This window comes from Ornithorhynchus anatinus, chromosome 18, assembly GCF_004115215.2.
Source record: "Ornithorhynchus anatinus isolate Pmale09 chromosome 18, mOrnAna1.pri.v4, whole genome shotgun sequence".
Classification (NCBI taxonomy): domain Eukaryota; kingdom Metazoa; phylum Chordata; class Mammalia; order Monotremata; family Ornithorhynchidae; genus Ornithorhynchus; species Ornithorhynchus anatinus.
In genome coordinates, this window is record NC_041745.1 from 26,249,308 (window position 1) to 26,275,324 (window position 26,017).

At 46.5% G+C, this 26,017-nt stretch overlaps 1 protein-coding gene across 5 annotated transcripts in view; it reads left to right on the forward strand.

The window, feature by feature from the left end:
• SPON2 (spondin 2) overlaps nt 1–24,957 on the forward strand; it is an 82,239-nt gene extending 57,282 nt beyond the window's left edge. For 2 of the 5 annotated variants that reach the window (XM_016228302.3, XM_029046832.2), the window contains exons 2-7: nt 9,558–9,806; nt 10,574–10,801; nt 12,633–12,856; nt 13,628–13,819; nt 16,056–16,230; nt 23,807–24,957. In XM_016228302.3, the coding sequence (XP_016083788.1) occupies nt 10,579–10,801; nt 12,633–12,856; nt 13,628–13,819; nt 16,056–16,230; nt 23,807–23,985 (993 nt within the window). In that variant the 5' untranslated portion in view covers nt 9,558–9,806; nt 10,574–10,578 and the 3' untranslated portion in view covers nt 23,986–24,957. Of the gene's footprint in view, nt 1–9,073; nt 9,150–9,179; nt 9,243–9,342; nt 9,807–10,573; nt 10,802–12,632; nt 12,857–13,627; nt 13,820–16,055; nt 16,231–23,806 lie in introns of those variants that run through there. The other 3 variants (XM_016228301.3, XM_016228300.3, XM_039914690.1) reach the window with 3 other exon arrangements.
• Nucleotides 24,958–26,017: the final 1,060 nt, after the last annotated feature.

Here is a 26,017-nt window from a genome sequence, read left to right on the forward strand (position 1 = left end):
AGTGGATGATGATAATACCGATAGTATTTGCAAAGCGCTTACTATGTGCCAAGCACTGTTCTAAGTGCTGGGGTAGATACAAGGTTATCGGGTTGTCCCACACGGGGCTCACAGTCTTAATCTCCATTTTACTTATGAGGTACCTGAGGCCCAGAGAAGTGAGGTCACTTGCCCAAGGTCACACAACGGACACGTAGCGGAGTCAGGATTATTCAATAGCATTTATTGAGCGCTTACTATGCGCAGAGCACTGTGCTAAGTGCTTGGAATGTACAATTCGGCAACAGATAGAGACAATCGCTGCCCATTGACGGGCTCACAGTCTAATCGGGGGAGACAGACGGGCAAAAGTAAGACGACTTAATCGCAATTTGACTACCAGGTCTGTGCTCTAGCCACGAAGCCATGCACCGCAATTCACGAGAGAGAGAGAGAGAGGCTGTGGAAGAGAGGCCCCAATAACTCCTTCAGGCTACTCTACGGGATGACCATTTGGCTCTCTGATGCTGACTTATTTATAAAAGGTGTCCCGGGGTGACTAGTGTTTGGAAAGGTTTAATGCTAGCCTAGCCTATTCCTAACCTGCCTAAACTTCTCCCCTGGAATAAATAGTTCATGCTCAGAGAGATTCTCCCCATTATGTCATACAGATTTTAAGTATAGAAAATGGCCTTCTCAAATACATTTGATGTTAAGGTGTAAATAGACACTGGCATCTGAAAAAAGCAGTACACCCCCTACATAAACAGAGGAACAAGGGTTGTCTTGTGAATTTTGTTACCATGCTCAGGGAATGGGCAACAGACACGGAATTATCCAGCTCTCTGTCGCTGGAAAGAAATCAGTTCTTTAAAAAGACGTTTCTATGTTCTGAATGGCCAAGCAAACGCAGACGAAGTCGAGATCAAATGGGCAAATAGCAGCGGCAGATTAAATTTAGCAACAGTAAGCACGAAGTAAGTGCTAGGAGAAGCAGTGTGGCCCAGTGGAAAGAGCATGGGCCTGGGAGTCAGACGACCTGGGTTCCAATTCTAGCTCTGCCACTTGTCTGTAGTTTGACCTTGGGCAAGTCATTTAACTTCTCTAGAACTCAGGTCCCTCATCTGCAGGGTGGAGATGCAATACCTAATCTCCTTCCCACCTGGACCGTGAGCACCATGATGAACTTGTATCTTCCCCAGTGCTTTGTACAGTTCTTGGCTCATAGTAAGTGCTTAACGGATACTATCCTAGCTCTACCACTTGTCCGCTGTGTGGCCTCGGTCAGGTCACTGAATCAATCGGTCACTGGTATTTATTAAGCACTTACTGAGTGCGGAGCACTGTAGTGAGCACCTGAGAGAGTATAATACAACAAAGTTGGTAGACACGTTCCCCGGCAGAGTTGGTAGACATGTTGTATATGGAGTTTACAGGCCCAATCTGTAAAATGTGGATTGAATCCTGCTCCTTCCTACTTAGTGAGACCCGTGTGGGACAGAGACTGGATCTGACCTGATTATTTCGTTATCTACCCAGTGCTTAGCACAGAGTTTGACGGAGAGCAAGCACTTAGCAAATACCACAATTATTATCGATAGAAACATCATTTATGTTTTAATGAGAATATTTCCTTAAAAATAAATGTTTTTTTTAAAGCTTGTGCCACCAGGTCAGAATTTCTTCTACTTGAGTCTCTGTCTAGGTACGTGGCCTCTTGTTAAGCGCTTACTATGTGCCGGACAATAAATTAAGCGCTGTTTGTTTTGTTTTGCTTTGTTAAGTGCTGAGGCAGATATAAATCTGTAAGGTTGGACACAGTCCCTGTCCTGCATGACACTCACAGTCTTAATGCCCGCTTTAAAGATGAGGTAACTGAGGCACAGAGAAGGGAAATGACTTGCCCAAGGTCACATAGAAGACAAGCGGCGGAGCTGGGATTAGAACCCAGGTCCTTCTGACTCCCGGGCCCGTACTCTATCCACTAGGCCGTGCCGCTTCTCTCAGTGGACTCACATTCTAAAGCTTCTTTTTACAGATGAGGTGGGGTGACTGTGACCCAGAGAAGTTAAGTGAGGTTTGCTTCTCAGTTGTTTGCTAATCAAGCAAAGAAAAATCCCAATTCTGGTCAGTTGAATGAATTTTCTCCTCAGCTTCTGCATCCTGAGAGACAATCCTAAATTGGGAAGAGAAATTTCCCTTGGTAGGGAATAAATTAGGCCACCCAGGCCTCCTTCAAGGCTGTGACTCATCAAGCCAATTGCCACATTTGGGAAAGAGATGGCGACTTTACTAGCACATTCGAACAGGAGGGGGACTCGCGCTCTGGTTGGAACAATGTCATTCGGCGAGGAAAAGAGCATTAGTGGTCTTGGTCTTCTCATAAACAGGGTGAGCTAATGGGGAACAGGCTATTTACTGGATGTAACTTTCCATGTATCTCTAATGGTTTAAGGACAATCCCATATGCTCTTTCCTCATCTCCCTTCCAAAAGTTAAAAAAACAAACCTGATTTAAAAAATAATCCTCATCTGAGCTCCCCTCCTTCTTCCTTTGCCTACTCCTCTTGCAAAAATGCTTATTATACATATATTAAGCACTTTCATATGTGTAACATAAGCACAGCCCCTCCCCTGTAGAAGCTTATAATCTTGAACAGATGATGTTGAGGCAAAGAAGTAAAAATTATATACCTTTGGCAACATTATAATAATGATTGTGGTGTTTTTAAAGCTATTATTATGTGCCAGAAACTGTATGAAGCGGTGGGGTAGAATCAAGATTATATAGTTAGAGACAGAGTCCCTGGCCCAAAATGGGGGTCACAGCATAATGGGGAGGGAGAATAAGTATTGAATCGTCATTTGACAGATGAGGAAACTGAGGCCCAGAGCAAAGAAGTGGCTCTGAGGCCCAAGGTCACCCAGCAGACAAATGGCAGAGCTGGGATCAGACTCCAGATCCCCTGACTCCTAGGTGTGTGCTAATAATAATAATTGTGGCATTTGTTAAGCACTTACTATGTGTCAGTCACTGTACTAACCCCTGGGGTGGACACTAGCGAATAGGGTTGGACTCAGTCCCTGTCCCACATGGGGCTCAAAGTTTTAATTCTCATTTTACAGATGCGCAGAGCAGTTACTTGACCAAGATCACACAGCGGACAAGTGGCAGAGCCGGGATTAGGACCCAGGTCCTTCTGAGTCCCAGGCCCATGCTCTTTCCAATAGGCCATGATGGTTTCCAGAATGAACTCTAGTCCGAAATGAACAATCTAGTAGAAACCAATTTTCTGTGTTAATGGAAGGAAGCGTCTTAAAACACGGAGGAGACTTTAGCCCTAGCAAAAGTAGATCTGGGATGTGCCTAGAGGATGTGGGGAGACAGTTCTAGGACAGTGACATTTGGAAAAGAGTGGCCCTTGCTGCCGTGTGACATAGGGCAAGGCACTTAACTGCCCTGCGCCTCGGTTACCTCATCCGTAAATTGGGGATAAAGACTGTGAGGCCCCTGTGGCCCAGGGACTGTGTCCAACCCTGGGAGAATGTGGGAGGAAAGTCAGGCTTGCAGCTGGTGAGAGCTATGAAAAAAGAGTAGTTTATCAACTTGCACAGGCTCTGGTTTATAATCTTGCCTCCACCACTTGTCTGCTGTGTGCCCTCGGGTAAGCCGCTTAACTTCTCTGGGCCTCAGTGTCCTCATCCATAAAATGGGGATTGAATGCCTGTTCTCCCCCCTACTTAGACTGTGAACCCCACGGGGCACAGGGGCTGTGCCTAACCTGATTTTCTTTTACCTATCCCCACCTTTCGTGCAGTGCTTGGCACATAGTTAATACTTAATGAACCCCATTACTATTAAGAGCATTAGGAATGCAGATGAAATATTTGCATTCCGTCCTCAGAGGCTCTCCCACCTATTAAATATTATCAGAGAAATGTTTACGAATCAGACTAGTTGAAGGTCACTGCTGATGCCTTTCTAGTCTCCCCCATTTAGACAGTGAGCCCGTTGTTGGGCAGGGATTGTCCCTATCTGTTGCTGAATTGTACATTCCAAGTGCTTGGTACAGTGGTCTGCACATAGTAAGCGCTCAGTAAATACGATTGAATGAATGAATGGTTAGTCAGGAAAGGCTGCATGGAAGAGAGAGTGTTTCAAGAGCTATCCCTGTAGGGGAAGAGGAGAGGAAGAAGGGTAGGACGATGACCATAACGAAGGAAATGAACCTCCCCCCTCTCAGTGAGTGGTATTTATTGACCACTTAGCGCAGGGCACTGTACTAAATGCTTGGTAGAGAACAATATAATAGACTTGGTAGACATTCCCCACTATTCGGTAATATATCTGTCGTTTATTTATTTACGTTAGTGTCTGTCTCCCCCGCAGACTGTACGCTCGGTGTGGGCCACGATTGTTTCTGTTTATTGTTATATTTTACTCTCACAAGCACCGTACTAAGTGCTCAAAGCGCTCAATAAATACAATTAACGGAATGACTGATTATCCACTGTTGGGAGTGTGCAGGATTGAGAGCTCGGGAAATGAGGCAGTTTAGTTCTTCCAGGTCTGGGTGGTGACAATCATTCCAGACCTCTCTCCCCCTTTACCTCCTTTCCCTTTCTTGGATCCCGTGTCCCGGATTCATTCTCGCCCGGGAACGGGCCAATTTGCCTCATAACCACGGTCTTCCACTTTCAGGGATTGACGCGGTTTGGATGGGCGGAGGCAGCTGGGTGGAAGGGAGGCCTGACTCCTCCTGTGTTTTTTAAATTAGGCTTCAAAAAATGGTACGGACCAATCTTGAATCGGGTTCAGTTGGAACACTTTAACTCTCCTCCCTTGCCTTGCCTTGATGATTGCTTCCTTCCTAGCAAGGCGGCTGTAGATTCTCCATCATCGCTGCTCCGGGAATTCGGCGGGAGGGAGAGCTTGGATCTCAGTAAGTGGGAGGGGCAACAAAGCAGCTAAGAGCAGACTCTTGGTTAGAACACAGGTCGGGTGTTCAGAAGGGTCTGGGTTCTAATCCCTGTTTTGCCCCCACTTTGCTGTGTGCCTTCAAGCGATTCCCTTCACTTCTCTGCGCTTCAGTTCCCTCATCTGTAAAATGGAGATTAAGACTGTGAGCCCCATGTGGGACATGGGTTGTGGCCAACCTGATTAGCTTGTATCGACCCCAGCACTCAGAAGAGAGCCTGGCGCATAGTAAACGCTTAGCAAATACCATAAAAAAAAAAAGGAACACTCAGATGGAGTTCAAGAAATGTTAATAGGCGACAGGAGGAGGGCAAAAACTTCTAAGACTAAGAAAAGCTGAGTGGAGTAGAGGGAAGAAGCTTTCCAAAAACTACCCTAGCTCAGCTCACTTCTCTGTGCCTCAGTTACCTCATCTGCAAATGGGAATTAAAACTGTGAGCCCCGTGTGGGCCAGGCACTGTGTCCACACCAATCACCTTGTATCTAGGCCGGTGCTTAGTACGGTGCCCGACACTTAGTGAGCACTTAACGTGTACTACAGTTATTATTTTATTAGAGAATAATATTATTTATTATTAGAGAAGCAGCGTGGCTCAGTGGAAAGAGCACGGGCTTTGGAGTCGGAGGTCATGAGTTTGAATCCCAGCTCCGCCACATGTCCGCTGCGTGACTGTGGGCAAGCCACTTAACTTCTCTGGGCCTCAGTTACCTCGTCTGTAAAATGGGGGTTAACTGTGAGCCTCACGTGGGACAACCTGATGACCTTGTATCTACCCCAGCGTTTAGGACAGTGCTCTGCACATAGTAAGCGCTTAACAAATGCCAACATTGTTATTATTATTACTTTTACGAGCCCAGTGGGTCCCTCCGGCTTTTTATAGCCCTCTCCTCCTTCTGTGTGTCTGTTTATAGTTATACTGTACTCTCCCAAGCATTTAGTACGGTGCTCTGCCTACTAAGTGCTCAGTAAATATGACTGACTCTTTGACTGACTCCATCTTCCCCTCTCCCCATTCTCACTGTTGCTAATTCTGGTCTCTGGGACTCTAAACTAACTTCCAGCCCTTCCCCAGTCCTCACCAGTCTCACAGTCTGGTTTACTTCCATAAATCAACGGAAGCGGTGTGGCCGAGATGAAAGAGGACTAGCCTGGGATTCAGAGGATCTAGGTTCTAATCCTGGCTCAGCTACTTGTCTGATGTGTGGCCTTGAGTGAGTCCCCTAACTTCTCCGTGTCTCAGTTACCTCACCTCATCTGTAAAATGGGGATTTAGACTGGGAGTTCTATGTGGGACAAGGACCGTGTCCAGCTCCATTAGCTTGTATCTACCCCATTACTTAGCACAGTGCCGGGCACATAGTAAACCCTCAACTAGTACCATTTAACAAAAAACCCACCCAAAAACCAGTTCCAGGACTATTTCTAATTTGGGAAAATTGGTTAACAAATTGTGAAAGTAATTTGTGAAAAAAGATCACTGGCCAAACCAGAATTCCCCACACCTTAGATGACTCAAAATCTTAACATTTCTCCCCTTCTCCCCTCTGGGATCTTTTCCTCCTTTTCATGACCTAGAACGTCTAGCGAGGTTTCTGGCCATTGGTTAAAAACAAAAAAACCCCTCAAAGAAACTGGTCTCCCATTCTCAAGACATAAGGGAAACCCTACGTGGGGAGCAAAACAAATCCTGATGACTCCGCCCTGAATGTTATCTCAATTTGGGCATGTGAAGAAGGTGGAATTACTCTGTTCAGCAGCCTGGGAAAGTTCCCAAGTGATCAGTCTGTTGGACAGAGTTTCTAGGGGTTGGGTCACTGAGGCAAGGAGGAGATGGAACGTGGAGTTGTTCCCTGGCCGCTGCGTCTCCCTAGCCTCCGGAAGAATGCAGGGCACGGGTGCTTCTGGGGCAGCCTAAAACTGCCTGGGTAGAGATCATCTCTTGACATTTTTCCTATTACAACTTGACCCTCGTAATTAGCATTTATTAAAAGCCCCAAGAGAAGCAGCATTTTCTCTCCCCAAGAACTTGGCCGGAAGAGGAAGACTTTTAGTCAGATCCATTTAGTCAGACACACTGAAGAGGGGCCCCTATTTCCGTGACCACGTTAAATTAGGTCCCACTTAAAATTTCAGAGGGACTTGCTTTCAATGGGCTGTGCTGCAGAAAGGAATGTGAACTGTATTTGAGATAGAGGGAGGGAGGGAACGAAGGAGGAAGAGAGAGAGAGAGAAATTGGGGTCCATTTTGTAGTGACAACTTTCAGGTCACGCTCATAAATGTGATAATAATAATGTTGGTATTCGTTCAGCGCTTACTATATGCACAGCACTGTTCTAAGCGCTGGGGGAGATCCAGGGTCATCAGGTCGTCCCACGTGAGGCTCACAGTTAATCCCCATTTTACAGATGAGGTAACTGAGGCACAGGGAAGTGAAGTGACTCGCCCACAGTCACACAGCTGACAGGTGGCAGAGCTGGGATGTAATGTAGGTAATGTCCTGCTTATCACCAAGCTCCCCGAAGCCCAACACCCAAAGTAACATTTTTGCACCTTTCCTATAACCCCAGTGAGTATTATTAGAGTACCTCAAATGCTTAGTCCCATGCTTTGTATGCAGTCAGGGCTCAATAAATATAATCGAATGAATGAAGGAAAGAGAACTGTCCTTGTCTACTTCGATTCAAGAAAACAGCATTGTTTAATGGAAAGAGCATGGCCTTAGGAGTCAGAGAACCCGGGTTCCAATCCCAGCTCTGCCAATTGCTTGCTGTATGACCTTGGGCAAGTCACTCGACTTCTCTGTGCCTTGGTCCTCCTTCCCACTTAGACTGTGAGCCCCATGTGGAACAGGGACTGTGTCCAACCTAATTAACTATTATCTACTCCAGTGCTTAGAACTGTGATTGACACATAATAAGTGCTTAACAAACGCCATAAAAAAAAGAAATAAGAAAAAAGCAGAGAAATGTCTGCCAAGCAGAGGAGATCACAAACCCATTCACTGTCTTGTCTATATGCAGAAATTAGAATTTAATAATTATGGTACTTTTCATGGTATTTATTCAGCACTTCCTAAGTGCCAGGCACTGGAATAAACACTGGGGTAGATACACTTTAATCTGGTGGGACACAGCCCATGTCCCACATGTAGTTCAAAGTCTTAATCCCCATTTTACAGAGGAGATAGATGAGGCACAGAGAAGTTGAGTGACTTGCCCAAGGTCATGCAGCAGACAAGTGGTGGAGCCAAGATTAGAACCCAGGTCCTCCGTCTCCCAAGCCCACGCTTCATCAACTAGGCCATGATACTTCCCTATTTAAGTGTTTACTGTGTGTCAAGGACTGTACTAAGCTCTGGGGTAGATGGAAGATAATCACACTGAACATATATGAAGGAAACATCTCCAGTGGGAATTGAACAAAACTTGGGTTTAAGGCTACAGCTTGAGGGATTTAGGTTAGCCATAGGAAAGAATTTGCTGATGGGGATGTCAGACAATAGATGGGCTTCCTGAGAGTTATTAAGGAATCTCCCTTTACGAAAGGTCTCTCCTGCCTGGGTGGTTAAAGCTGATTCTACTCAAAAGGATGAAAGAGATGACCTCTCAGGGTCCTTTCCCCCCCGAACCTGTGGGATAAAACGTTGCCGCAGAGAGGTCAAAACATTAATAAAGATATACGCATTAACCTCAAATTTCTAGACTTGAATAATTCCCAAAGGTTTGAATGAACCTTACATCGAGGTTATTTTGTGTGGGGGGGGGGGCGGGAGTGTCACTGAAACTCTCCTTCAAAAGTTAGGAAGACACCAGACACCTACAGTCCACCCTTTCTCTCATGAAATATGTCACCCTAAGCAATATGAAATCAAATCCATATGCTCCCGATTCTTTTGTGCTTAACTCATGAAAATGTTGTTTGAACAGGGCTATTGGAATGCATAAAGATTCTTCTGAGTTTTTTCAAGCCTTTTTGCACAAACAGGAAGTTGTGTTCTGCCAAGAACAGGAATATCCCCTTGACCACTTCGAAACCTTGAACCACTGAGGTCAGGGGTCTTTAGTTTGGCAAGCCTGCTCTGCGCACCTGGCGTTCGTCAGAAGCGGAGTGCCGGAAAATAGATGCGGAAAGGAGTGACAGATATGAGGATCGGGGATCGTGTGAAATAATTCCCTTGCTAAAGTGTGGGGGTAAAAATGTGATAACAATTCACTTTTCCCACTCTACCGCTTCTGAGCCGAACCCACATAATGCCTGCAGATGTATTAGAAGAGAAAGAGACAGTGAGATACTGTGCACAGGAAAGAGGGAGGAGAAAGACGAGAGAAGGGGAGAGAGGGAGAGAAAGGCGGGGGGTGGAGGAGGGGAGAGAGTGATCTCAGTAAATGTTTGGAAGAAGCATCAGTTAGGCAATAAAACTTACAAGAAAACATGCCTCTCATATAAAGCATTCCCACCAGAACTATTTAAGTGTCGGAATCGGTTCGCCCGTAGCTCAGAGGCATTAATGAGAATAGTGAACGGTGCAGTCGCCAGAAAAGTTGAGCCTCTGTGTTAATGAGTTGTTTTTTTTTTTAAACTACGCTTTGTCTACTCAGCATCAGGAGTTTCTAACAGGACCGTGGACCAACTGGCACCCAGGAGACCGATAACCGATCCAAAAAGAGTTCAAGTGGGTGTGTGGTGTGCATTTTGTGAACTGGACCGTCTAAAGATTACAGTAATCGTTGGACCGAGCAGAGCCTCTTCGGGCATAAATAGCAAGACTCCCACCGTCCCCGCTTGAAGACCAACTCAGCCGCCAGAAAAGCAGGTGTCCTCACCTCTGCTGGACTTCGGAGGAAACGGTGAGTGTTCGTGAACGCTCTTCGTAAACGAAAACGCCACCGATGGGGTCTCTTACATTTTGCGATCTTCTCTCATCGAAAGCCCTCTGTCTTTTTTTCCTCTATTTTCCAAATCTAGAAATTTGAAGAGCTGCCCGAGTCCTCGAAGTCTAATGCCAGCGTGACTGCGGTTTTATTGTGTTCATTTTCCAATGTTTTCTCCCAGTTCTCTCCATACAATACAAAGTTCATGCAAAATATGACAGCTCAATAATGAATTACAGTTGTGATTCATTTAACTTTAAAGAGCGTGCCGTAGAACAGCATCTTCAGACCATAAATTTAAAATAAATCATGTTTCTTGGCAAAGTAACATGCAATTTAATCTTTAAAAGAATAAATTTACCATTAATGTTTTCCTTAGAAACATTTGCTAGTCTAATTAATTCAAGATGTGAGGCTAATAAGATTTCGGAAGAAAACCAGAAACAGATCTCTTCAACTACATTATCGCGAATAAGGTTAAGATTATTTTTATTTTCCATTAGAAACACTTGTAAGTAGAGTGACAGATTTGCAGCATACTGTATGGAAAGTTCGGATCTGCGATCCTCAGAGTTGGGAGCCTTAAGCTTCGAAGCTTCGCGTGTGTGTTTTCTTTGTGTTCGGATGCAGACCACATTACATTTCTTCAGACTGGACTCACTCGTTTTGACGCCGCACGACTAATATTGCTAACGTGGATCGTTTCTTCCTCTCTCCCCCCCCCCTCCCCTTTCCATATGCAGGGAAAATGGAAAACCTGACGCTCGTCTACAGTTCCTGCAGAGTTATCTGGACTCTCCTTTTAACCCTCCTGGGTTACGCCAGCTGTCTGCCTGTGGGTGAAGACTCTGTCTGCAGGGCAGAGGAGCTTGCTAAGTACGGCATAACCTTTACAGGGAAATGGAATCAGATCGCCTTCCCTAAGCAGTATCCCCTATTCCGGCCTCCGGCTCAGTGGTCGTCAATGTTAGGTAAGTGAAGCCGGCCTAGGGCCCGAACCCACGTGTGTCTTTTACCGCTGTGACGTCGGGCTGATCTGGGACGTGTATTGGCTCGGTCTTCCCTATGCCCTCATTTCTTTTTCTCCCAATCCCTTCTGCGTCGCCCTGATTGGATCCCTTTAATAATAATGTTGGTGTCTGTTAAGCGCTTACTATGTGCAGAGCACCGTTCTAAGCGCTGGGGTAGACACGGGGGAATCGGGTTGTCCCACGTGGGGCTCCCAGTCTTCATCCCCATTTTACAGATGAGGGAACTGAGGCACAGAGAAGTGAAGTGACTTGCCCAGAGTCACACAGCTGACAAGTGGCAGAGCCGGGATTCTTTATTCACCCCTCCCTCATCCCCGCAGTACTCGTGTATAAATCCGTAATTTATGTCTCTTTGTTAACGTCCGTCTCTCCCTCTAGACTACCAGCTTGTTTTGGCAGGGAATGTGTCAGTTATGTTGCTCTGTGCTACTCTTCCAAGCGCTCAACTCTGCCCCTTGTCAGCTGTGTGACCGTGGGCAAGTCGCTTCACTTCTCTGTGCCTCGGTTCCCTCATCTGTAAAATGGGGGTGAAGACTGTGAGCCTCACGTGGGACGACCTCATTCCCCCGTATCTCCCCCAGAGCTTAGAACAGCGCTCTGCACGTAGTAAGCGCTTAACAGATACCAACATAATTATTATTATTACAGTATACTGCAAACGGTAAATGCTCAATCAGTGGTGTTTATTGAGCACCTATCATGTAATAATAATAAAATAACAATAATTACGGTATTTGTTATGAATGTACTATGTGTTCTAAGTGCCGGGGCGGATACAAGTTCATCAGGTTGTACAAAGTCCCAGTCCCACATTTTACAGATGAGGTAACTGATTAGACCGTAAACCCGTCAAAGGGCAGGGACTGTCTCTATCTGGTACCGATTTGTACGTTCCAAGCGCTTCGTACAGTGCTCTGCGCATAGCGAGCGCTCGATAAATACTATTGAATGAATGAATGAATGACTGAGGTACAGAGAAGTTAGATAACTTGCATTATGTGCAGAGCACCGTACTAAGCACTCGGGAGAGTACAGTGCAACGGAATTAGCAGTTACGTTCCCTGCCCGTAACGAATTTACAGGGTAGAGGGGGAGACGGGCAGCTATTAACGTGAATACTCATATAAATATGATTGATGGATGTAGAAATACAGATTGTGGCACAGCTTGTGAGCAGGGCACCGGAATGTTCACGGTCTGAGCCTGCTTTCCGGACTACGTTTATGGAAGTGCATGGAAAAGTCAAGCCAGCAAAGCCCAGCCCTGGGTCGGTTCCCCAGTGGGGCCACTGTTCTTGAAACCAAAGAGAGACATCGGGGTGTGGCCGCGGGCAAGTCGCTTCGCTTCTCTGTGCCTCAGTTCTCTCATCTGTAAAATGGTGATTAATAATAATTAACAATGATCATGGTATTTGTGAAGCACCCACTACATGCCAAACGCTATTCTAAGTGATGGAGTAGATATAAGGTAATCTACGTGAACCCTCATTTTACAGGTGAGGGAACTGAGGCAGAGAGAAGTGAAATGCCTTGTCCAAGGTCACACAGCAGACCGGCGGGGGAGCCGGGATTAGAACCCGGGTCCTCCGACCGCCGAGCCCGCGCTTTTGCCACCGGGCTGTGCTTGGGACCCTCAAGTGGGCCAGGGACCGTATCCAACCGGATTGCCTTGCCCCGGCGCTTAGAACAGTGGTCGGTACATATCGAGTGCTTAACACACACCATAATTGCTATTATCACTGCTCACTCAGCTTACTCTCTCGCCCAAATAGGTGCCACACACAGCTCTGACTATCACATGTGGAAAGAGAATGAATACGTCAGCAACGGAGTGCGGGATTTCGCTGAGAGAGGAGAAGTCTGGGCGTTAATGAAGGAAATAGAAGCAGCCGGCGAAAAGATTCAAAGCGTTCACGGCGTCTTCTCAGCTTCGGCCATACCCAGTGGCACAGGGCAAACGTCTACTGAACTGGAAGTACATTCGAGACACTCTTTAGTAAGTACATTTTCATTTTTCACCTAAGGGATTCTTTTTCTGCTATACTCAGCTGTTAGCGGGGGCTAAACGAAAAAGAAAAGTGTCATTTGGTCAACTGCCGAAACCTACAAAGCAAGGACTGAAAAAAATCCGCCAGTGTTGAAGGGATTTTACGTAAATGCACGCATGTAAGAAATACACGCATATCTTTGAATGAAATCAGCCTAGACGGGGCTGGTCCGAAGCCAGCCTTTTCGAATCTGTTGCCTGTATTTTCAGTCCCACGACACTTACGTACGTATCTGTAATTTATCTATTTATATCAACGTCCGTCTCCCCGCTCTAGACCGTAAGCTCCTTGTGGGCAGGGAACGTCTCTCCAACTCGGTTACATCGCACTCTCCCAAATGCTTAGTACAGTGCTCTGCGCGCAGTAAACGCTCAGTAAATACGATTGATCGATCGATTGATTGTCCAGGCCTCTGACCACCCCTAGCAGCGTGGCTCAGTGGAGAGAGCCCGGCCTTCGGAGTCAGGGGTCACGGGTTCGACTCCCGGCTCTGCCACCCGTCAGCTGTGTGACTGTGGGCAAGTCACTTCACTTCTCTGGGCCTCATCTGTACAATGGGGATCGACTGTGAGCCTCCCGTGGGACGACCCGATGACCCCGTGTCTACCCCAGCGCTTAGAACGGTGCTCTGCACGTAGTAAGCGCTTCACAAATACCAACATTATTATTATCATAGTAGATGCATAATACTATTTAGTCCTTTTTTTTTCTATTTCTAGGTTTCCTTCGTAGTGAAGATTATACCGAGCCCTGACTGGTTTGTTGGTGTCGACAGTTTAAATCTCTGCGAAGGGAACCAGTGGAAAGAACAAGTTACGTTAGATCTTTATCCTTACGACGCCGGGACCGACAGCGGCTTCACTTTTTCTTCACCAAACTTCGCCACTATTCCTCAGGACACAGTTACGGAGGTACGTGTCGGGGACGTATGTAAAAAGACTTCTGCTTCCAGCAGAACGGAGGGAGCGCGGAGGGGAATCCTGACGTGTCCTCAACTACGGCACCTCTGCCGATTCCATACGAAGCTGGTTCGGCTTTTGTTCCGGCGGAGTCGGCCCGCTCTCCGTGACGACGTTGTCGGGGTTGGCGATGAGGCCATCCTGTGATTCAGATACCAGATTTTGTTTTTGTCGGGGAGGGAGACGACTGTTCCGAAGTGTCCTCTCACACTGTTTGCGCTGCCGAATATCTAATCTGGTGCTAAGAGAGGCCAAGTTTAAAAACAGATTGCCGTGTAAACTCTAAAAAAAACCTGATGGACTTGACCCTGGCCAAATAATTTGAGTTTTGAAACAAGGTCTGCTTGGCCAAGTTTCTGGATATTGGCAGCCCCTCTTGACTTCCTTCCCCCCTCGCTCGCCCCAAATAAGCCAACTTGCATTTGGCTAAAATACCGTTTCAGGCTTCTCATCCTTCTTTAGAAAGGATTCCTCCGCAAACTTCAATCCCCTGGCACCCTGCCCGTTTGTTGCGTCTTAACTTCTCTGCTCTGTCTCTCGTACCCCTTCTTCCCTCGCTCCCCCCAATCCCCAGAGGATTTCTGGAGAGAAGCGGCACGGCTCAGTGAATAGGTAAGGGGCCTGGAAGTCAGAAGGACCGGGTTCAAATCCTGCCTCTGCCACTTGTCTGATGAGTGACCTTGGACAAGTCACTTCACAGAGGTGCCTCGGTTACCTCGACTGTAAAATGGGGCTTAAGGCTGTGAACCCCATCTGGGACAGGGACTCTGTCCAACCTGATCACCTCGTATTTGCCCCAGTGCTTAAAACAGTGCTCGATACACAGTAAGTGGTTAACAAATGCCACCATCATCATCATTATTATACTTACGAGTCCTGGCTTTGCCACTTGTCCACTGTGTGACCTTGGGCAAGTCACTTAACTTCTTTGCGCCTCAGTTACCTCATCTGTGTCCAACCTGATGACCTTGTATCTGCTTCTGTGTTCAGGACAGTGCCCGGCGCAGAGAAGCGCTTAACAAATACTGTTGAGAAAAAAAAAAAAGCTCAGGCTTAGATCGTTGAAGAAGGGTTGTGTTTCTGGCTTGCGTTTTCCAAATACTCTGTATAAACTCCTCCTTTAGACTGCAAGCTCCTTGTGGGTAGGGATATCTGTTACATCACGCTCTCTCAAGTGTTTAGTACAGTGCTTGGCACACAGTAAGTGCTCAGTAAATACGTTTGGTCGATTGTTTTACCGTTCCAGAATATACAAGATAACGGGCATCTTCCGGCCTACCTGGTGTCAGCCAGGCGCAGCAAAGGAGGGGTTTCGGTAGCGAGGCGGCGTGGACCGCTGGAAAGAGCACGGGTCTGGATTCTAATCCTGGCGCCATCACAGGCCTGCTGTGTGACCTTAGGAGACTCACTTAACTTCTCTGTACCTCAGTTCCCTCATCTACCGAATTCAATACCTCCTCTCCCTCCTACTTAGGCTGTGAGCCCCATGTAGCGAGAAGCAGCGTGGCTCAGTGGAAAGAGTCTGGGCTTGGGAGACACAGGTCATGGGTTCGAATCCCGGCTCTGCCACTTGGCAGCTGTGTGACTGTAGGCAGGTCACTTCACTGCTCTGGGCCTCGGTTACCTCATCTGTAAAATGGGGAGTAAGACTGTGAGCCTCACGTGGGACAACCTGATAACCCCGTATCTTCCCCCAGCGCTTAGAACAGTGCTCTGCACGTAGTAAGCGCTTAACAAATGCCGACATTATTATGTGGGACCTGATTATCTTGCATATACCCCAGAATTTAGTACACTGCTTGATACAGAGTGCTTAACAAATATCATAATGATTATTATCATTATGCTAGCCCAAGTGTTTAAAAGTCTCACTCATCTCTTGCCAATGACTTTGTTTTGTTTTTCCCAGATTTTAGTACAGAGCTTGACACATAGTAAGTGCTTAACAAATACCACAATTATTATTATTAAGGCTGATCCAAATGTTTAAATATCTCACTCATCTCTTGCCAATGGTTTGGTTTTGTTTTTCCCAGAACTTAGACCGGAACTTGACACACAGTGAGTGCTTAACAGATACCCCAAAATGCTACGATTATCATTATTATTATCATTATTAAGCCTGGCCTAAATATTTGAATGTCTCGCACATCTCTTGCCAGTGATTTTGCTTTGCTTTTTCCCTCAGATAACGTCTTCATCTCCGAGTCATCCGGCCAACTCATTTTATTATCCCAAGCTGAAATCTCTGCCCCCAATTGCTCGAGTGACCCTCTTCAAACTTCAACAGAACAGAATGGGCTTCGCACCTACTCAACCTGACCTCCCCGCCATCGGGAATGAGATAGATGATGCCCTCTCAGGTAATTATCTGCAGATATTCCCGGTTTGTTGGTTTTTTTTTTAATGAGGAGAAATGAAGATGTGATCCACTGGACAACTATTCCAAGTGTTTTTGGAGAGTAGATGTAATGATTATAAGGATACTAACTAATATTTAAGGGCTTATTTTGTACCAGGAAGTGTACAAAAAAAAAACTGGGGCAGATACATAATCATCAGATCGCACATGGGGCTCACAGCCTAGGTAGGAAGGAGAATGGGTATTGAATCCCCATTTTGCAGGTGAGGAAACTGAGGCGCAGACAAGTGATTTGCCCAAGATCACGCAGTAGGTAAGTGGTGGAATCTGATTCCCAGGCTCATGCTCTTTCCACTAGGCCATGCTGTTTCTACTTTTCTATCTATCTATGTGATTTAGGATAGACTCACAATACTCATAAACTGTTCTAATCTAGTACTCAGCTTCATCTCTGCCCGAACGATGAAACTTGAACAGCTCAACTCTCACTCAGACAATAGTATTTATTGAACACTTACTCCGGACAGATGCTGTACTAAGCATATGGGAGAGTGCAAAATTATTCATGGACCTGATGACCAACCTCACAGTTACCTACCCTAGGTAGGAAGACATTTAATAAAATCAGCGATAGGTCTGGGGAAGCAATAACTTATAAAAATATGCACAAAAGTACTAATGGAAGTTGGGGAGGGAGGAACCTAAGTGCTTAAGGGATGTGCAAGTGCGGTATTTACTGAGTGCTTACTGCGTAGAGCACTGTGCTAAGCACTTGGAAGAGTACGTACTATCCCTGTCTATAAGTGAGTTTACTGTCTAGACGGGAAGACAGATATCAAATCATCTATACACAGGGTTCGTTAAGCGTAACAGAGTTGAGCGGGGGAATGCGAAGGTTGAAGGGACAATAGATGGGAAAATAGGGTGGGCGGATGAGAGGTGAATCAGGGAGGGCCTCCTGGAGGAGATGCGACTTCGGCAGGGCCTTGAAGATGGAGAGAGCGGTGGTCTGCTGGAGGTGAAGGGGGAGGGAGTTCCCAGAAGGAGGGAGGGGTGAGATGAGAACGAGGCACAGTGAGTAGGTTGGCTTGAGAGCGAGTAGGTCAGTCCGGAGCACGGTTGGATGGTCGGAGAGCCTCCCTTGGACAGGGACAAAATAGCGTGAGGGGTCGTCTCTCCGTCCCGGGATGGCCATGAAAAGTGGAGGGTGTGGGATTGTAGGAGGAGTCAGGTGGAATAAGGCAGTCAATCAATCAGTCGATTAATCAGAAGCAGCGTTGCCGTCGCCTCCTGGGAGTCATAAGGACTGGGGTTCTCATCCCGGCTCCGCCACTTGCCTGCTGTGTTGGGCAGGTCGCTTCACTTCTCTGGGCCTCAGTTACCTCATCTGTAAAATGGGGATTGAGACCGTGAGCCCCCTGCGGGACGTGGAACGTGGCCAACTCGATAAGCGGATCTACCCCGTCCCTTAGTACAGTGCCTGGCATAGAGTAAACGCTTCAGCAAATACCATAAAAAAAAATCAATCAATTGAGCGCTCACTGTGCACAGAGTACTTTACTAAGCGCCTAGGAAAGTATGACAGAACCAGTGTGCCTGCACCTGCTGTACATCCTTAGAGTATATTTTCCAGTTTCGTGGCTCACCGTGGTCATCATCATCATTATCAAGCTCCTTGTGAGCAAGGGAGTGTATCTAACTCAGCTGTGTGACTTTGGGCAAGTCACTCAACTTCTCGGTGCCTCAGTTACCTCATCTGTAAAATGGGGATTAAGACTGTGAGCCCCACGTGGGACGACCTGATTCCCCTGTGTCTCCCCCAGCGCTTAGAACAGTGCTCGGCACATAGTAAGCGCTTAACAGATACCAACATTATTGACAACTCAGTTGTTTTGTATTCTCCCAAGAACTTAGTACGGTGCTCTGCACACGGTAAGTGCTCACTAAATACCATTGATTTAATGGTAATTGTAATGGTAATGGTAATTGATTTTAGAGAAGCAGCGTAGCTCAGCGGAAAGAGCCCGGGCTGGGGAGTCAGGGGTCGTGGATTCGAATTCCGGCTCTGCCACTTGTCAGCTGTGTGACTGTGGGCAAGTCACTTCACTTCTCTGTGCCTCAGTGACCTCGTCTGTAAAATGGGGATTAAGACTGTGACCCTCACGGGGGACAACCTGATCACCCTGTATCTACCCCAGCGCTTAGAACAGCGCTCTGCACACAGTAAGCGCTTAACAGATACCAACATTCTTATTATTATTGATTAATCCCTAAAATAGTATTTATTGAGCACCCACAGCGTGACACGCATTACTCTTCCCATGACCGATGAATAGGAAGGGGTCTCGGATAGGAGCGTGGCTGCAGATGGCAGCTGGAGAGAACTAACGAAGAAGCTCGGTTCTCACCCCCACAGGCAGGAAGGATTATCGGGTTGAAGACCGACAGTGAGCTTTTTTTCTGGTATTTGTTAGGTGTTTACTATGTGCCAGGTGCCGTACTAAGCGCTGGTGGAGATACAAGCTGATCAGGTCGGACACGGTCCACGTCCCGCGTGTGGCTCACAGTCTTAATCCCCATTTTACGGATGAGGGAACCGAGGGCCGGAGAAGCGAAGTGATTTGCCCAAAGTCACAGAGCAGATAAGTGGCGGAGTCAAGATTAGAACCCATGACCTTCTGACTCCCGGGCCCGTGCTCTAACCGCTAGGCCGTGCTGTGGGTTTGGCTTTCTTACTGCCACATATTCGAGGGATATGGGGATGGAGAGGGAGGGTGGGAGCTTTTTCCCCTTCCCCCCAGTGTCACCCCAGATGCCGAGGGAGTATTGAGCCCATCTTGCTGGATCCAGAGAAGCTGAAAGACGAGCATCCGTAAATGTACACGAAGTGATGTCACACTGAGTCGTGGCTTGCGTGTCATTAGTTTCCAAGCGCTCCTCACCCTCTAGAGAAATCCAGCATGGTGGTATGAGGGCAGGAGGCCCAGTCGACTCTCGTCCTTCCGGGGATTGGAGAAGTTGGGGACGGCAGGGTGGTGGATGATCTATCTTATTACCCCACCCAGAGCAGAATTATGACTCAGGGTGTAGTGACTACGGCTTTTCTCCGTCACGTCACGTCTTCACGGGAAGCAGCGTGGCCTAGTGGAAAGAGCGCGGGCCTGGGAGTCAGAGGACCTGGGTTCTAATCCGGCCTCCACCACATGCCTTCAGGGTGACCTCCGGCAAGTTACTTTAGTTTTCTGTGCCTCAGTCCCTCATCTGCAAAATGGGCATTTCATACCTGTTCTTCTCCCCCCCGGTTAGGCTGTGAGCCCCTCATAGGTCCCACCTCAGTATCTACCCCAGTTCTTAGTGCAGGGCTTGGCACATACTAAGCGCCTAACAAATACCACATTTTTTTTTTCCATGACCTGTCACTGAAGCTTCTGTTCTTTACCAGGAAAATCTTCCTTCCAGTCTAGGAATACATATCATATCACAGGAGTCTTTATTTAGATTTATATGGAGCAGAACACATTCTAGACCCAGAGAGTTACTCATAAGCAATTTCTGCCTTCTATGGTTTAAGCTCCTTTAGATTTTTTTTCCTGACCCCTTCAGCCTTCGCCGAACTAAGCTGCATATATTTAATCCTTTAAATCTTTCTTCCAAAATCAGTGTTTCCAATATTCATTCATTCATTCATTCAATAGTATTTATTGAGCGCTTACTATGTGCAGAGCACTGTACTAAGCGCTTGGGACGAACAAGTCGGCAACAGATAGAGACGGTCCCTGCCGTCTGACGGGCTCACGGTCCGATCGGGGGAGACGGACGGACGAGAACGATGGCGATGAATAGAGTCGAGGGGAAGAACGTCTCTTAAAAACCGATGGCGACTAAACAGAATCGAGGCCATGTACAATTCGTTAACAAAATAAATAGGGTAACGGAAATCTATACAGTCGAGCGGACGAGTCCGGTGCTGTGGGGATGGGAAGGGAGAGGTGGAGGAGCAGAGGGAAAAGGGGAAAAAGAGGGTTTAGCTGCGGAGAGGCGAAGGGGGGGCGGCAGAGGGAGTAGAGGGAGAAGAGGAGCTCAGTCTGGGAAGGCCTCTCGGAGGAGGTGAGTTTTAAGTAGGGTTTCGAAGAGGGGAAGAGAATCAGTTTGGCGGAGTTGAGGAGGGAGGGCGTTCCGGGACCGCGGGAGGACGCGGCCCGGGGGTCGACGGCGGGACGGGCGAGACCGAGGGACGGCGAGGAGGCGGGCGGCGGAGGAGCGGAGCGTGCGGGGTGGGCGGTAGAAAGACAGAAGGGAGGAGAGGTAGGAAGGGGCGAGGTGACGGAGAGCCTCGAAGCCTAGAGTGAGGAGTTTTTGTTTGGAGCGGAGGTCGATAGGCAACCGCTGGAGTTGTTTAAGAAGGGGAGTGACATGCCCAGACATGCCCAATATCTCAAAGGAGGTATTGACACCAATGTAACTCCTGGAATCGGACCATCCAACGTGGCTCAGTGGAAAGAGCCCGGGCTTGGGAGTCAGAGGTCATCGGTTCTAATACCGGCTCCGCCACTTATCAGCTGTGGGACATTGGGCAAGTCACTTAACTTCTCTGCGCCTCAGTTACCTCATCTGCAGAATGGGGATTAAGTCTGTGAGCCCTACGTGGGACAACCTGATTACCTTGGATCTACCCCCGTGCGTAGAACGGTGCTCGGCACATAGTCAGCGCTTAACAAATACCAACGTTATTATTAATCTGGGTATGTGGAATGGGGTGCGCTAATCTGCCGGTGCCATTTCATTATGTATATACTACTAACGTAAGGCAGATTTCAAATGGTCTCTAGAAGTGAAATGAAAGGCTTCGTTATTGAGTCTCTGTGCCACGGCCTTCCACACCTGGGGCAGGGAATAACTGTATTTTGTCTTTGACGTTTTTATGCCTTCGGTTATGAATGCTGTGTATAATAATAATACCACCTTGATTTTATAGATCACCTTTCGTTTTAGTAGCTCAAAGCAGTTCTCCTGGATTATTTCATCTGCCCACCACAATATATAATGAGCTTGCCGCCCCTCTAGGTCCAGGTGATTTGATGGGGACAAAAACTCATCAGATAGAGTATCTTGCATTTTTTTTTAATGGTATTTGTTAAGAGTGCTTACTATGTGCCAAGCACTGTTCTACCAGCTACTCAGGTGGGACACAGTCCCTGTTCCACATGGGGCTCACCGTCTTAATCCCCATTTTACAGATGAGGGAACTGAGGCTTAGAGAAATGAAGTGACCTGCCCGAGCTCACAGAGCAGACAAGTAGTGGAGCCGGGACTAGAACCCAGGTCCTTCTAACTCCCAGGCCCTTGCTTTATCCGCTAGGCCGTGCTGCTTTTAAAGTTTTGAAACTCTGGGCTGCAGAAGATCTCGTCCCCTCTAGACCCTAAATTCATTGTGAGCAGGGAACGGGTCTGTTTACTGTTGTTTCTACTCTCCCAAGCTCTTAGTACGGTGCTCAGCACACAGTAAGCGCTCAATAAATAGGATTGATTGAAAGAATGAATGAATGAAGGGCTTAAATGATGTCTTTATGGCATAAAATGGTTCCACACTCCGCTTTCACTTGGTCTCCTAGGGAGACCTGGACAATTCAGGTATTTATGAGCAGTACCGTTTTCAAGGATCTCAACCAACTCTAGGTGTATTTACCACATTATTTTATTAATCCAGTGTAGCCGGCTGGTAGATTTACACGCCCCATTTTGCTGATGGGGAAACTAAAGTCCATGGATTCAGATGGACTCTCCTTACAGTGCTACTGCTCCCGAGCGCTTAGTACAGTCCTCTGCCCATAGTAAGGGCTGAAGAAATGCCACTGATTGATCGGCAGTGCCGGGGATGCATCTCTACCCGCTGCGTTATCTATTAGCCCAGTCTGGCTCAGTGAATTCCCAATAAAATACATTTTGTTTTCGAACATGTGGAATTAGTTAAGGCATGTGGGAGTGCAAAGAGAGGCACTTGACTTTTTTTAAAGGAATATTAAAGAATATTACCAAATGATTCAGCCGTAAACAAAACCGAATATTTTCTTTATTCAAAGGAATGGAGCAGAATTAAAATGGAAAATGTGGGGAAAAGAGCTATATTAATATCCGCACCCAAGAGAGGGATTAGAATACTTAATCAAAATGTTAATGTTAAGCATGGTAACTAACAGTTCCATTAGCTAAGTATTTATTAAATATTTACTGTTAGGATTATAACTACTATCGGATAGTGCTCCTTTCCAGAACTTTTTTTCACAATAGCAACATTTTACAGCTGGTAAATATAACCCACAATCCAGTACTTCAAGTAACCTTTAAACTGCAGTTTAATGTTATCTCATTTTCAAAAGCAGAAAACGCAAGCTTTTATTTACCAGGCAACATATGGCTTTTATTATAGGAATTAAAAAAAAAATGTCTACAGTTCTATATTTTTGAGCAGATCAGTTTGATGCCCTCCAGGAGGAAACTGACTAAAATTTAACATATAAAAAGAAATGTCAGGCCCACATTTTAAAAAAGCCAAAACAATCAAGTTTGAAAAGGGGGGCCTTTAGGGTTCTTCATCCTTCTCCTCATCACCATTGATGCTATTTATTGAGTGCTTAGACATTCATTCATTCAATCAGTCATATTTATTGAGCGCTTACTGTGTGTGCGCAGAGCCCTTTCCTAAGCGCTGGGAAGAGTACCACGGAACTGTTAAAAGTGTTCCCTGCCCACACCAAGCTTGCAGTTTAGAGCGGGAGACAGACATAAATTTCTAATCCTCATTCGTTCAATCGTATTTATTGAGCACTTACTGTGTGCAAAGCACTGTACTACTACTACTACTACTAATTACGGTATTTGTTAAGCGCTTACTATGTGCCAAGCACCGTTCTAAGCGCGGGGGTAGATACAGGGTCATCAGGTTGTCCCACGTGGGGCTCACAGTCTTAATGTGAGAAGCAGCGTGGCTCAGTGGAAAGAGCCCGGGCTTTGGAGTCAGAGGTCATGGGTTCGAATCCCGGCTCGGCCACTTGTCGGCCGTGTGACTTAGGGCAAGTCACTTAGCTTCTCGGTGCCTCAGTGCCCTCATCTGTAAAATGGGGATGAAGACTGTGAGCCCCACGTGGGACAACCTGATTCCCCTGTGTCTACCCCAGAGCTTAGAACAGTGCTCGGCACATAGTAAGCGCTTAACAAATACCAACATTTTTATTATTATTATTATTATTAATCCCCATTCTACAGATGAGGTAACTGAGGCACAGAGAAGTTAAGATGCTTGCCCTAGGTCACACAGTGGACAAGTACTAAGCGCACATAATTTATAGATAAGAACAGAAGTGCCCGATAATCACAGATCCAAGTGCGTGGATGATGCGGAAGGGAGAGGGAGTGGAGGATAGAAGGTTTAATCAAGGAAGGGGTTATGCAGAAGTGGAATTTGAGAGCTCTTGTCGTCGTTGCTTACTTTTCTCTGGTGTGTTTTTTTCTTTAAGCCAACCCATCCTTCCTGTTTTCTCCATCCCGCTGAATCTTTCTCCTGTTTCCGTGTATTCCAGAAACACCCCTGGATTGCGAAGTTTCCCTGTGGTCCTCTTGGGGTCTGTGCACAGGCACCTGTGGCAAATCAGGGACCAAAAGCAGAACTCGCTACGTCCGTGTCCAGTCCGCCAACAACGGGACCCCTTGCCCGGATCTCGAAGAGGATTTCGAATGTGAACCTGACAATTGTGTCTAACAGGTTTAGCGCACGGATCGCTTAAATGCAATAGATTTCCCAGAGCCGATTCTTTGCTAGAAGGCAGTCATTCGATCGTATTTATTGAGCGCTTACCGTGCGGGGAGCACTGTGCTGAGCGCTTGGCGGAGTACAATGGGACATTATAACAGACACGTCCCCTCAGCCATGATATCTTTTCTAATTCAGGGGTGTCGTGGAGTTTTACTGAACGTGGCTTTTATGAGGCTGGGGAGGACATTTACCGTTCGAGACGGAGATGTTTTTGTTGCCTTTCTAAATGTTTCCGCAACAGTTTCTCGCTGCATTTTAGAAAGCAAACCTCCCCAAAATTATTTTCTTTCAATCCCGTAAATACTAGCATTACCCTCTAGTGGCAGAAAGGAAGACTTTGGGGATAGGGAATTTCCTTTCTATCAACAAATCGGTCCAAAACAAAATCTCTAAATGAGACAGACCACTGCGGCTCTCGGACGTAAGAGTCTAGATTCTCGGAGGTTTATTTTGACCTTTACGGCTAATTATTACGTAGCTCTAAACGATGATGGATGATCATTTATTACCTTTGATGTTGACCTTTCGGTAACCTTTTAAATGCAGTTGGTCTCTTCGGGAAACACCTATTTGAATGTGGGTGGCCAGAGGTTTCGGGCTAGATGGGATGATTAAAGGTCCTGTGCCACAGAACAGCATAGTTACTTGCCCCGGGATTGGAGAAGACACTCCTCTTACTGAGTTGGCGGAAGCACCTACGGGTGCTAGTGTCTGAGAATCCGTTGTGACTCCGCCGGATCTCTGGTGGGATTCTTGAAACTCGTTCTTCGCTCCTTTGGAATCGGCAAATTACCAATAAAACCATCTTCGAACCGGACGGAACTAAAGGATACTAGGGGATTCACCTAAAGGGTTTTTGTTTGTTAATGATAGCTCTTGTGGCCAATGAATAAATGTTTTCATTTTTCTTCTAAAGTATTGGTGGATGTAAATTTCTTGCCTACCTAAAAGTAATCCAAAAAACGGAGGTAAAAAAAGAAAAATGGTGAACCCATCTTGTTTTATCTAAAGACCAGATTGAGTTCTTGATTTTAAAGAGATCTTAGAGGACTTATAGAGATCTTAGAAAAGCAGCGTGGCCTAGAAGAAAGAGTGCGGACCAGAGAGTCAGAGGACCTGGGCTGTAATCCCGTCTCTGCCACGTGCCTACTGTGTGACCTCGGGAAAGTCACTTGACTTCTCTGTGCCTCAGTTACCTCATCTGTAAAATGGGGATTCAATCCTACTCCCTCCTACGTAGAGTGGGAGCCCCATATGGGACAGAGACTGTGTCCAATCTAATTAAGTTGTATATACCCCAGTGCTTAGAACAGTGCTTGACAACCGTAGGATTTTTAACAAGTATCATTATTATCATTCTGTCATTCGAGACTGCTTTATGGTACGAGTCCCCCCGCTTCCCGCAGAGAATCTTTTGCAGACAAAAAAAAAAAAAAAAGGCATTTGAGTTTCATATAATCTTCAAGTTCAGGAAAGAAAGGAAACGTTTACATGACTTACAGGACAATCCTCCCCACCAAGTTAGCCATGAAACGCAAAAGGGAGCAAACTAAAGAAGGTTTGACCTTTTTTTCCAGTGTCTTCATGAAGACACTGCTTCAGTTCAGAGAGAGTAGACTCTTTTATCAATACATATTTTATATTTCTTTCTATAGTATAGATATACTGTGTATATTTGATGGTACATTATATAGAGCAGTTTTCTTCCAAGGAAGCATTATAAATTGAGAAAGCACTTTAAAACGATGTCTCACAAGTCCACCCACCACTACAGAGATACCGTGGATGACCCCATTTCGTCAGTGGTTTCCAGAGTAGCTGGGAGAATCCAGGCTCCCTGATTCCCTGTGCCTAACGGATTCTCAATTTTAGGGTTAACGAATGGAGCAGCAGAGTGGCCTAGTGAAAAGAGCAGGAACTTGGGAGTTAGAAGAGCTGGGTTCTAATCCCAGCTCTGCCACTTGTCCACTGTGTGACT